This window comes from Megalobrama amblycephala, linkage group LG1, assembly GCF_018812025.1.
Source record: "Megalobrama amblycephala isolate DHTTF-2021 linkage group LG1, ASM1881202v1, whole genome shotgun sequence".
Taxonomy (NCBI): Eukaryota; Metazoa; Chordata; class Actinopteri; order Cypriniformes; family Xenocyprididae; genus Megalobrama; species Megalobrama amblycephala.
In genome coordinates, this window is record NC_063044.1 from 67,802,073 (window position 1) to 67,815,630 (window position 13,558).

The 13,558-nt window shown below is 36.5% G+C and overlaps 1 protein-coding gene across 1 annotated transcript in view; it reads right to left on the reverse strand.

Moving 5' to 3' along the window:
* The window catches only part of LOC125274955 (zinc finger protein 585B-like), a 30,940-nt gene that overhangs the window by 11,365 nt on the left and 6,017 nt on the right, over positions 1-13,558 (reverse strand). Inside the window, exons 5-10 of the mRNA XM_048201571.1 lie at positions 13,235-13,431; positions 6,971-7,971; positions 4,348-4,385; positions 4,093-4,202; positions 3,160-3,364; positions 2,891-2,972 (exon numbers count right to left, since the gene is read on the reverse strand). Of these exons, the coding sequence (XP_048057528.1) occupies positions 2,891-2,972; positions 3,160-3,364; positions 4,093-4,202; positions 4,348-4,385; positions 6,971-7,971; positions 13,235-13,431 (1,633 nt within the window). The remainder of the gene's footprint in view (positions 1-2,890; positions 2,973-3,159; positions 3,365-4,092; positions 4,203-4,347; positions 4,386-6,970; positions 7,972-13,234; positions 13,432-13,558) is intronic.

Here is a 13,558-nt window from a genome sequence, read left to right on the forward strand (position 1 = left end):
CAGGGTATATGAGAAATAAAACTGTAAAACTGCTCTATTAAAAGTTAATGATTGAAAGGGAAGGCATGAGAGGTAATGTAATTGGCCGTCAATGGTACATTGTAATTACACTTTTTTTAAAATGCAAACAAAACTTACATTCTAACAAATATGCACAAAAAAGAAGAAGAAGAAAAACAATAATCATGGAAGTAATAGCTGAACAGAAAATATAAATCCCCCCCCCCCCCCCCAAAAAAAAAAAAACATAACTGCTATCAAGAGAAAAAAGTAGGTAATGTAGGCATGATAAACATATTAATCACAAGTTTGCAGAAAGGAAAAAAAATGGGACCAACTGTTCATCAAATAACAAAGCCTTGTCTATTAGGGTCTACCTAATTCTCTCCAGATGTAGTGTACCTGACAATTTTGTCCGTAATTTAAGAGTTGGAACTTCCTTTTTCTTTCAGAACAAAAGAATACATTTTTGGGCAGATATTAAATCATAAGAAACAAACTGTTGTTGTACCCATGCAAGTCTCAAATTTGTTTCGGAAACTCAATTAATATAGGGTCTGGTTCAAAAAGCATATCCAATGAGAAATAAGCAAACTTTGCACCAGGTTTATCCTGAAGGATCTGTCTTACTCTGGCCAAAGTTTTACCACAGCCAAAGGGTAGCTCTGTAAGTAAACTACTAGTTTAGTAGTTTTATACTGCAATAGTTTTCTTTAAGTGAACATAACATCATACTTAGAGTTTATTATTTATTTATCATTTTTTTGCACTTTAATTAAACTACTATGTTCCAATTTAGGTATTACTTTTTTATGCTTGAAATATGTCTTTAACTGTACTTTAAATTTAAAAACATTTTATTCTAGCTTCATGGATCCTTTTTATCAACACTTGAATGAGGGTAATTGTTCTGACTTCATCTTTTAAAAGTTCTTTCAACTTTCTGGCTAGGCTTTTTCAAGCCAAATTAAAGTTTGTCTCTACAAACTTTTTATCTAGTTTACATTACTGATCATGTTTAAAGCTAAAGTGATTATAACTTTTTTTATTCTGGTTAAATCCTACATTCTCCTATTAGTTCCAAGAAAGACAGATTATTCATACTGGAGTCAGATATATAACTTAATTGTGCCTGTTTTTGCTCCAATTATGGTCCAAAATAGCACTGGAAAGTTCCAAGACTTACAAAAAAAGAGTGTTTTCAGCAGTTTCTCTGTTAATATTGATGAACTAGCAGTTTGTTTTGTTTATTAAAGTACACTTTGAAGTATATGTTCATTAAGCTACTAGTTTAGTAGTTTTATACTGCCATAGTTTTCTTTAAGTGAATAAAACATCATAGTTATAGTTTATTATTTATGTATCATTTTTGCCCTTTAAGAATACTTGTCACGATTGAGTCTCCTGCACCAGATCTCCTGAACCGCCAGAGGGAGCCGTCACCAAAGTATTAGTTACTATTGGACTTCAATTCCCATGCACCCACATACCTGGGACTGATCACTCATGCACCTGCCACCAATCATCTTATCCCTCACTCACTATAAAGCCCACAGTCACACGCAATCCTGGGCAAAGTCTTGTATAGCTACGGTGTACATTTCTGAGTGTTTTACCCTCTTTGCTGTTCTGATATCGACTTGGACTGTTATTCTGATTTGTGATTCTTGCTGCCTGTCCCGATTCCTGCCTGTCTTTGTTTATCCCTGTCTGCCGCCTGCCATGACCCTCTCCCTGTCTACTGGTTTATGATTTCTGTACTGACTGAACTGTTGAATAAACTGCAAATGGATCAATAGACTTCTGAATTGTCACAGAAGACTTCGCCAATAAGCGATCCAGCAGTCATTGTTCAACTGTCTACAGAGCTGTTTGCCCAGGCCAGTCAACTCTCGATGCATCAACACCAACTGGGCCGATTAACCTTCTTGATGGAAGATTTGGTGAGGTCACTACAAGGCCTCAATCTACAGCCTGCCACACAGCCAACCACTGCTCCACCCATGCTCGGCCATTGTCCAGAGAACCCAATCAACACTATGTGTCCTCGACTGGCTTTCCCAGAGAAATTCGACGGCACTTCCAACGGATGCAATGGCTTCTTATTACAATGCACTCTGTTTGTCAATCAACAACCCATTCTCTACTCCATCGACTCGAGTAAGATTGCCTTTGTGTGTTCACTTCTGATGGGAAAATCTCTGGATTGTATAACCGCTGTCTGGAGATCTGACGGTACCAGTTTTCACTCATTTGACCACTTCATGCAGTGTTTCAGAGAGGTATTCGAGCGTTCCAGCAGCGGCTGCTGCGCGGGTAAACAGCTGCACACTCTAGTCCAGAACTCTAACACAGCAGCCAAATATACACTGGCCTTCTGCACCCTTGCTGCCCAAAATGAATGGATCGAGGACACTCTTAAACTGTTATATCGTCGTGGTCTGAATCAGGCGCTTCAAGCAGAGATGGCCTGTCGCGATGAGGGTCGCTCCCCGAACTAGTTCATGGATTTAACAATTCAAACTGATAATTTGATGCGGTCACGCTGCCCAGCTCATATCAATGCCACCTCAGCCTCTTCCCTCACGGGCAATCCTGAACCCATGCAGCTTGGCTACGCTCATCTGACACCCGAAGACCGCAGAGTACAACATCATCTCTGCATGTACTGTGGTCAGTCCGTTCACTACAAATCCACATGTCCAGTGTGACCCATCTCAAGCAACAGCAAAGCGGTGAGTGAATCGATTCAATCCATTCATTGTGTCAAAGCACCAGTTAAAATATTCAGTGGCAATTAAATCATAACCGTGTAGGGGTTATTAGACTCTGGGGCAGCTGGCAACTTCATTTCCAGAGAATTCGCTGTCAAATATAATCTCTCTCTAACCCCCTGTGCTTCTCGCTTGGCAGTGGAGGCGCTAGACGGTCGGCCGCTCAGAGAGGGCCGAATTTCACACATCACCAGCTGCCTACAGATGCAAACCGACCTGCTACATCTGGAAACCTTCCAGTTCTACGTCATAAATTCATCCATTCACTCACTAATCCTGAGATTACCTTGGTTACGTCGTCACAACCCCCACATATCATGGATAAGTGGGGAAATCACTCAGTGAAGCACATCTTGTCATCAGAGCTGCATCATGCCCAAGTCACTCATTCCAGTCAGCACCATCTCTCTCACCCAAGCCCGAGGTTCCCGGTCTTCCAAACGAATACGTCATTCTCCCTGAGGCCTTCAGCAAGACCAAGGCATCGCAACTACCACCACATCGCTCCTGGGACTGTTCCATTGAGCTCCCTCCTGGCACTACACCTCCCAAGGTTAGGATCTTCCCACTGTCACAGCCCAAGCCGGATGCTATGAAGAAATACATAGAGGAGGAATTACCCAAGGGGTTTATCTGCCCTTCCACTTCACCAGCCTCAGCCGGGTTTTTCTTCGTCAAGAAGAAGGATGGGAGCCTCAGGCCTTGTATTGATTATTGTAGCCTTAATGACATTACCATAAAATTCAGGTATCCCCTTCCATTAGTTCCTGCTGCTCTAGAGTAACTCTGCAAAGCCAGATATTTCACCAAATTAGACCTACGCTCTGCTTATAACTTAATTCGCATAAGAGAGGGGGACGAATGGAAGACGGCCTTTTCTACATCCACTGGGCATTATGAATACTCTGTTATGCCATTCAGCCTTGCCAACAGTCCGTCCATCCACAAGTTATATGCAAAGGCAGAAAAGTTTGAGTTTCATCAAACCAAGACTTCATTTCTGGGTTACGTCATCAGTCAAGAGGGAGTGGCAATGGACAATCAAAAAGTAAAAGCAGTGGTGAACTGCTCTAAACCTCAGACTCTCAAAGAACTTCAGTGCATTCTGGGCTTTTCAAACTTCTATCGGCGGTTCATCATGCCGTTTAATCCCTCTGCCCAAATTACCTACTGCCATGGAGACCACCGAAACCCTCTGCAACTATGTGTTCAGATTTTATGGTCTGCCAGATGACATAGTGTCTGACAGGGGGCCCCAATTCACATCCAGGGTCTGGTCAGCGTTCTTCCGCCTCCTCAATGTCAACATCAGTCTCACCTCTGAGTACCACCCACAGTCCAACGGCCAGACAGAGTAGCTGAACCAAGAGCTCACTCGCTTTCCCAGAACCTACTGTCATAACCATCAGTCTGGACTGGAGCCCATACCTAATGTGGGCCGAGCACGCTCAAAACTGCCTCCAAAAACCAGCCACAGGCCTCACTCTGTTTAAATGCGTGCTGGGCTTTCAACCTCCACTGTTTCCTTGGTCAGGAGAACCTTCTGAACTACCAGCAGTCAACGAGTGGTTACAGCGCAGTGAGGAGATTTGGAACCATGCCCATATTCACCTGCAGAGAGCAGTAAGGAGACAAGAGATTCAAGCTAACCGCCATCGCCGCCCTGGTCCCGAGTACAAACCTGGTCAGTGGGTATGGTTATCCACCCGGGGCCATCGTCTTAGGCTTCCATGCTAGAAACTCAGTCCTAGGTATGTGGGTCCATTCAAAATTCTCAGACAAATTACACCTGTTTCATTCCATTTAGAACTCCCTGATAATTACTGTATTTCTCCTTCCTTTATCTGTCTATCTATCTAAAAACTAACCCTTCAAACTTCCTTCCTCCTGAAATCCTTCAAACTTCCTTCAAACTTTCAAGCCAACTTAAAGTTTGTCTCTACAAACTTTTTTTTTTATCTAGTTATACATTGATTTCCCTTAATGAAAAGTAAATTGAGTAAAACTGTTTAAAAGGTCTAAGTGTGGATTAGTACTCTGGCTCCTTGGTATGAAAGAGAAAAAAATGTTTGCCCTTGTAACTATCGAAAATGCCCATCCCTGACCTAGATGTTACTGCTGAAACATTCATTGAGGAGGATATGTTAATGTATTTCTCTCTCTCTTGATCACCAGCCATTATCCTTCAGGTTTATGGTCTTCTGGTTTTTCTGTAAATTGTTTTTGGTGTTGGTACATTTTTCTATACAGTATGTTGTTCAATTACTATCTGTATATTTAAACATGATGTAATACAACCAAAACAACAACTATTCCTGCTTTAAAGGCTTTGAGAATCTTTCCTCTTATTACTGATAATGATGAAAGCTAAAGTGATTATAACTTTAATATAAAATGGTTCAATTCCCAACCCCAGTGCTTTAACAAAGACCAAAGTCAACTCAATATCAAAAACAAGTTCTTTATTTTACAAATGTGGGAGAATTTCAAGGATTCAAGAGGGGCAAAGCAAAAACAACAAACATAAACACTCTGCATATTAGGGAGAAACTAACTAAGCTACAAAAGAAAAGAAAACAAAGATACAATAAGAATATACTAACTCCCTAGCTAGCTTAAACAGGAGAAAACAAGATATAAAGAAAATGGTGCCCACCTCTCTACCAATCCTTTCCCAAAGAATTAACAATATAAACTTAGTATGTAAAGAACAATAACAGAAGTAGGTACAGACAAAATAACAACTTGCAAAAAAAAAAAAAAAAAAGGAATTCTTGTAGTAGGCGCCAGTTACCACAAGAGTGATAACACCATAACACTGAAGAGAAATCAATCAATCTAAACAACTAATAAAGCTTTTGGGTTGAGAAAAGAAGCATAACGACACACACACACACACACACACACACACACACACACACACACACACACACACACACACTTCAACTCAACTTTTCTGATATTGGTGTTGCATGGCATCAAGCATGGGTGTTGAATAATTAATGAGGTTGATTTTTTTTTTGCTGTATTTACACTGTTTTATCATTGCTTTTGTGGTTATGTTTACTAACTTGACATTTTGTGACATTTGGAGTTCATTTTCTACTCAAAATGGCACATTCACACTCAAATATTACCGTCATTGTGTATTGTGAACCAAGTACTGAGGTCTCTGTGTTCAGGTGCTGTGTTATTTCGGTCCCACTTTATATTAAGTGGCCTTAACTACTATGTACTTACATCAAAAAATAAGTACAATGTACTTATTGGGTTCATATTGAATTGCAAAACACTTTTGCTGATATTGAGGTGGGATACGGGTAAGGTTAGGGAAAACTTTGGTGGTATGGGTAGGTTTAAGGGTAGGGGTAAGGGTTAAGGGATGGGTCAACAGTGTAATTATGAATGTAATTACAGAAATTAATTACAGATGTAATTACATGCAGGTGTTTTTAAAATATAAGTACAATGTAAAAACATGTATGTACACAATAAGTGCATTGTATCAAATGATTAATTAAAATGTAAGTACATAGTAGTTAAGGCCACTTAATATAAAGTGGGTCCGTTATTTCTAATATGTAGATATGGTGTCTACACATTATCTAATGTATTATTTAATTGGATGTTTCTAAGTAAAGTATACACTTTAAAAGTGTAGCTTAATTCAGTTAATATTGTTTGAGTAAAATGTACTGCAAAAGAAATTTCAAATTATTCAACTTTTTACCAGCCAAGTTAAAATGACTTATTTTCTTTGTTAATTTTACTTAACTTAGTTAATTAGAGTTACTTAATTCCATATTTGAAATTTGTTTAAAAAATATGCATACAAAAACTTGCAAAAGAAAAATTAACTAAGTATTTTCAGTGTATTAAAATTTTAAAGGTAGACTTTTTTTGAACAAGCAATTGTTTGTTGATGTTTACTTTATATTTCATGTTTTATATTACACATTTATTAGAGAAAAGCATTGGGCAGGATGTGGAATAATATTGTTTAAATTTTATATATATATATAATTTTTTTTTTTTTCTTTTTTTTTTTTCTAGTAGATTTAGTAGATTATCAAAATAATTGTTAATAGCAGCCCTACACCAGTGTGCTCACCAGAAAAAGGTGGAGATGGAGTGATTTAACTGTGACTGTCTTTCACTGAAGAGACTTTGTTTCTCAGCACATAAAGATGAACTTATTGTGATCTCAGACTGTGGTCATGTGGTTTCTCCACTGCATGGATCTTCATGTGTTGCTTCAGGTAACTTTTAATAGCGAAACTCTTTCCACACTGATCACACATGTGCGGTTTCTCTCCAGTGTGAATCATCTCATGTCTTTTAAGATGATGTGACTGACTGAATCTGTTGTCACATTGTGAACACTTGTAAGGTTTTTCTCCAGTGTGGATCCTCTCATGTGTTTTCAGATGTGATGACTGACTGAATCTCTTGTCACAGTGTGAACACTTGTAAGGTTTTTCTCCAGTGTGAATTCTCTCATGCAGTTTTAATTCGCTCCCTGTACTAAAAGTCTTCTCACACTCAAAGCACATGTACTCTCTCACACCAGTGTGTATTTTCTGATGTCTCTGTAAAGTTTGTAGCAGTGAAAATCTCTTTCCACACACAGAACATGAATGTGGCTTCTCCTTCATATGAACTTTCAGGTGTATCTTCAGCTCTGATGACCTAAGAAATGTTTTCCCACATTGATCACATGTGTGCGTCTTCTCTCCTGTGTGGATCCTCATGTGAGCATTAAGTTGTTGTTTGTTTGTGAAACTCTTTCCACATTGATCACACTTGAACGGCTTCTCTCCAGTGTGAATCCTCGTGTGAACGTTAAGATATGATGATTGACTGAAACTCTTTCCACAGTGATCACATGTGAACGGCTTCTCTCCAGTGTGGATCCTCATGTGAACATTAAAGTTTGATGATTGATTGAAGCTCTTTCCACACTGATCACATGTGAATGGCTTCTCTCCAGTATGAACTCTCATGTGAACATCAAGACTTTGTTTGGTTGTGAAACTCTTCCCACACTGAGTGCAGGTTGTAGATTTCTTGGCTCTTCTTTTCTTTAAAAATGTCTTTTTAGTCTTTGAGCGACTCAAAGGTTTTTCTCCAGGTTTGTCATGATGTTCCTCCTCCACTTCACTCAGTTCTTCGCTCTCCTCACTCTCTTCTATTGGGTCTGAAATTAAAGAAAAAAATTTAGTTTAATTTTCAGTACATCAAAATAATTCAAAGACAGAAATATGACGTGAAAGGACATAAAGATGTTAAAAAGTAGACAACTTCTATAAAATATTACTAGCACTTTGATGACTTTATATAAATTAATTATCATCCCTGAAACTTTCCATAAATGAGGAGCATTGATATTCAATAATCATTTTTAAAACATTACACAAAAATCTTATGATTCTGTTGAGAACTATTAAATATTTGATCAATGAAAAAATTATCTAACGCGATTTTAACATTAAAATATACAATACTTCCATATTTTGACACCAACTATTAGATATTTAATTTTTAATTTTACTAAAGAACTTATTAAAGGCCAGTCACACTAGATTTTTCCTTCAAGTGACTTCCATTCATACGCGTGTGACACCATTAAAACACAACCTCAAACAAAAGAGCACAAATTGTTGCCATAAAATGGAGTAGATTGTATATCTTTACATTTTTGAATGATTATTATTTGTTATAAATGCTTGTAAAAAAAATGATGCTGCAGATTGTGACATAAGCTTTAACTATTTTTATTGCCATTGCCTGTGTCCTACATGTTATTTCTTGACATGATTGTCCTCCTTTTATAAAAAACAAAAAATAAAAAAAACAAACAAGCAAATAGTAAAAAAAAAAATAATAATAATAATAATAATAATATAAAAATATATATTTAATGTTATTTAATGTTTTTTACTGACCATTTGTTTAAAAATAAAAACAGATCATTCCGTTTCTTGGTTAACTGTTCATCTAAATTGAAAGTGTTTGAATCTTTCTAACATGAATGTTGTTCAGCATCATGAATGAATGAAGAATAAACACCAACCTCTTTGTTCTTCAGTATCTTCAGTGTGTTTCATTCTGCAGGGTTCTGGATCACTCATGTTCTCACTGTCCTCTTTAATAAACTCAGTCTTTGCAGATTTCAGCTCTTCCTGATGCTCTGATGCTCTGATGCTCTGATGCTCGTCTGATGGGAATATTTCTGCATTTATTGATGAACTGATGTGGGAGGAGCTTCACTGATGATGTGTGTGTGTGATGTGGGAGGAGCTTCACTGATGATGTGTGTGTGGTGTGGGAGGAGCTTCATTGATAGTGACCTGTAGTGGGCAGGGCTTTGTTGACTGAACTATAGATTGGTTGGAGGAGCTGATCTGTCAAAATTAGTTACTGTGTTTGTTTGTTTTTATAGGGTTAAAATCCAGATATCAAATTTTAGTATCTGCATCAAATTAAATGTACAAAAGCAAATTTAAATAGAAAACCCATTAAATGCAAGTGTCTATTTTAATGTTTCAAATTACTTTTGTGAAAACAAAATGTTTTAATGTTCCATCATCATTTAGTGTAACAGATATATTTAATATAAAAATGAAACAACAGTTATTTTGACCAGTACTTAATAAAGTATATAAAAGAATGAGAGGTCATACTCAATTTCATTACATTTTAAATGATTAAAAAATGTCAGCTTCTTGCTGACAAATGGGTGAAATCTAGTGGTTTGAAGGAAAGTGGCAAAGTATAAAGATTTAAAATGACAAAGAGTATTTTTGGCTGCACTGTGATCCTTAAATACAGTGTTTGAATGTCAGAAAATGATTCTTATTCTAAATACAGACTAATTGTTTTCTTTCTTTCTTTCTTTCAAACTTTTTTTTACTATATTAACCTTTTGTATTTCACCCTTAAAATAATTGCATTAATCATGTATGTCAGTCTATCGTAAAGCAACTGATGCTAATTCAGAACTTTTTGTTTCTAATTCTAACTTTATTCTGTTTCTTCATTAAAATAATGGCAGATATCTAGAACTGTAAGAAAAAAACTGTTGAAAGCATAAAGAGAGAAATAACTGTTCATATTTATAGTCATCAAATCCTCTCAGTATGTTGACAGCAATGAAATGAGCTTTAAGTGTCAATTTACAGCAGATCTGAAGACATCAGCATAATAAATGAGGTGAAAACAGGAACTATTGACATGAAATAAAGAGTGTTTTCAGCAGTTTCTCTGTTAATATTGATGATCCTCAGACTATCAACACTCATTAAACAAGACATTCAGGATTATCTCAGTTCATGCTGAGTGTTTGCTGTTAGATCATCTCACTTTATTCTGTTTAACTGTTAGAAACATTGTAGTTCTTGAGTTTTAAATGTTTGTCATGAAAAGACCCCCGGTTTCTAAAATGCATGTTTGAGTTGTTTTAACTGAAAGCAACTTGTACTGACATACCTTAAAATATGTCAGAGTCATTGTTTTGTCTCAAGATGTACACCAGTAATGTTTTTTTTTTCCAAAAGCTACTTAAATGCCCTAATTGAACTGAGTTCAGTAATCCTGGTACAATACATGCCCATGAAAGGAGCATGTATTGTGACTAAGAAAACTGTGTTTTTGTATGAACAAGCGGTTCGACTCAAATGCATTAGTACTCTGCACCCTCTGACTAAAAATCAGAATTTGTGTCATGAGATCTGCGCAAACCCGGGGCGTGTGACTCTAAGCGATATGGGTCCATAATGAACGAATAATTGAAAGTATGGGATACCCAGAATAATCAAATATCTAAATTAATACATAGCAAATGATTAATTTACAACAAGACATTCAGATCATCTCACTTTATTCTGAGTGTTTGCTGTCAGAAACACATTATTTTAATCAGGATATATGCTAAAAGCCTAAACTGCTCTATTGAAAGACAATACTTTTATCTGAAGACATCAGCATAATAAATGAGGTGAAAACAGGAACTATTGACATGAAATAAAGAGCGTTTTCAGCAGTTTCTCTGTCTTGTTGAATGAGTGTTGATAGTCTGAGGATCATCAATATTAACATTCAGGTCATCTCACTTTATTCTGAGTGTTTAACTGTTAGAAACACATTATTTGAGTCAGGATATGTGAGAAAAGCCTATAAAACTGCTCTATTGAAAGACAATGATTGAAAGGGAAGGCATGGGAGGTGATGTAATTGGCCGTCAATTGGTAAATTGTAATTACACTTTTTTAAAATGCAAACAAAACTTAGAAGAAGAAGAAAAACAATAATCATGGAAAGTAATAGTTGAACAGAAAATATAAATAAATCCCCCAACCCATAAATTCTACCCATAAATGCTATCCAGAAGTAAAAGTAGGTAATGTAGGCATGATAAACATATTAATCACAAGTTTGCAGAATGGAAATAAAAGTGGACCAACTTTTCTTCAAATAACAAAGCCTTGTCTATTAGGGTCTACCTAATTCTCTCCAGATGTAGTGTACCTGACAATTCTGTTCATAATTTAAGAGTTGGAACTTCCTTTTTCTTTCAGAACAAAAGAATACGTTTTTGGGCAGATATTTACCCATAAGAAACAAACTGTTGTTGTACCCATGCAAGTCTCAAAAATTCTTTGGAAACTCAATTAATATAGGGTGTGGTTCAATAAGCATATCCAACGATCAATAAGCAAACTTCGCACTGGATTTATCCTGAAGGATCTGTCTTACTCTGGCCAAAGTTTTACCACAGCCGAAGGGTAGTCTCTGAAGATCTGGATGTTAAAGGTTAGCTTTCTTTGTGATGACACTTTGCACATGATGTTTTCCATGTTGTACCCAAGCAATAAACCGACTTGCTGTTGAGCTGGCCTCTTCCATCAAGCCCACGTCTTGTCCGAACTTAATGTTTAAGTTTTTTTAAGTATACTTTATGTAGTAAGTGTAATATCAATGTACTAGTAGTAAACTTGTTAATGTCCTGCTTGGGACTAAATTGGACTGATTTAGTATGTAAAAAGCATATGTTTAAGTGTAATAAGTGTTACAGTAGTAAACTTTAAGTGCACAACTAGTTCACAACCATGTTTCTCAATTGTACTGAATCTGTACTACAAGTAAACTAGTAGTTTACTATGTTAATACTTGTAGTACATTTGTTTTATTAAAGTACACTTTGAAGTATACTTTCATTAAGCTACTAGTTTAGTAGTTTTATACTGATTAATAGTTTTCTTTAAGTGAACATAACATCATAGTTAGAGTTTACTATTTATGTATAATTTTTGCACTTTAATTATGCTACTATGTTCCAATTTATGTATTATATTTTTATGCTTAAAATATGTCTTTAACTGTACTTTAAATAATAAAAAAAAAACATTTTATTCTAGCTTCATGGATCCTTTTTATCAACACTTGAATGAGGGTAATTGTTCTGACTTCTTCTTTTAAAACTTCTTTCAACTTTCTGGTTAGGCTTTTTCAAGCCAACTTAAAGTTTGTCTCTACAAACTTTTTTATCTAGTTTACATTACTGATCATGTTTAAAGCTAAAGAGATTATAACTTTCTTTATTCTGGTTAAATCCTACATTCTCCTATTAGTTCCAAGAACTGTTATAATTTTTGCTCCAATTATGGTCCAAAATAGCACTGGAAAGTTCCAAGACTTACAAAAAAAAAAAAAAAGGAGTGTTTTCAGCAGTTTCTATGTTAATACTGATGAACTAGTAGTTTACTGTGTTAATACTTGTAGTACATTTGTTTTGTTTATTAAAGTACACTTTGTAGTATACTTTCATTAAACTACTAGTTTAGTAGTTTTATACTGCAATAGTTTTCTTTAATTGAATAAAACATCATAATTATAGTTTATTATTTATGTATCATTTTTGCCCTTTAAGCATACTTGTCACGATTGAGTCTCCTGCACCAGATCTCCTGAACCGCCAGAGGGAGCCGTCACCAGAGTATTAGTTACTATTGGACTTCAATTCCCATGCACCCACATACTGTCACAGTTCCCTTGTCTCCCGGACTCCATTTCCCATGATCCTCTTGTTTCCACACCTGCACTCACTTCCCTGGTCATCTCCCCATCAGCACTGATCACCTGCACCTGGACTCCCTCATCAGCACTGCCTTTATCATGGACTCACTCCCTTCACTCCATGTCCGTTCTTAATGTTACCTGATGTTGTTGTTGCTATGTTGATGTTATGTTATGTTATGTTATGTTATGTTATGTTATGTTATGTTATGTTATGTTATGTTATGTTATGTTATGTTATGTTATGTTATGTTATGAGTTACTAAAGCCTATCGTTACTAAAGCCTACTATTAAAGCCTATCGTTTGTGGATCTCCGTACTCGCCTCATCTCTTCTGCATACACCAACCGTAACAGAAGAACGGACCAAACCGCTGGAGATCCACCAAACAAGATGAGCCTTTCTGCTGTCTTCCAGGCTCCTGCTTCTCCCGTGCCTCCCACACCTATGTCGGCTGCAGACTGCCTTATTGGACTCTTGCAGGACGGACATTCGCTGGAGAGGTATGTGGAGGAGTTTGTTGAGTTAGCTTTTCTGACGAATTGGTCAGATGCTTGCTTAAATGCCCTTTTTCTGGACTGGCTGGACGAGAGCACAATCCATTTTGAGGAACCTGAAGATTATGATTCCTTAAACGATACTGTTAATCTGATTTTGTATTTAAATGGTTCTGAGTTCGTTGTCGAAAAGGGTTCCGGATTTTACTTGC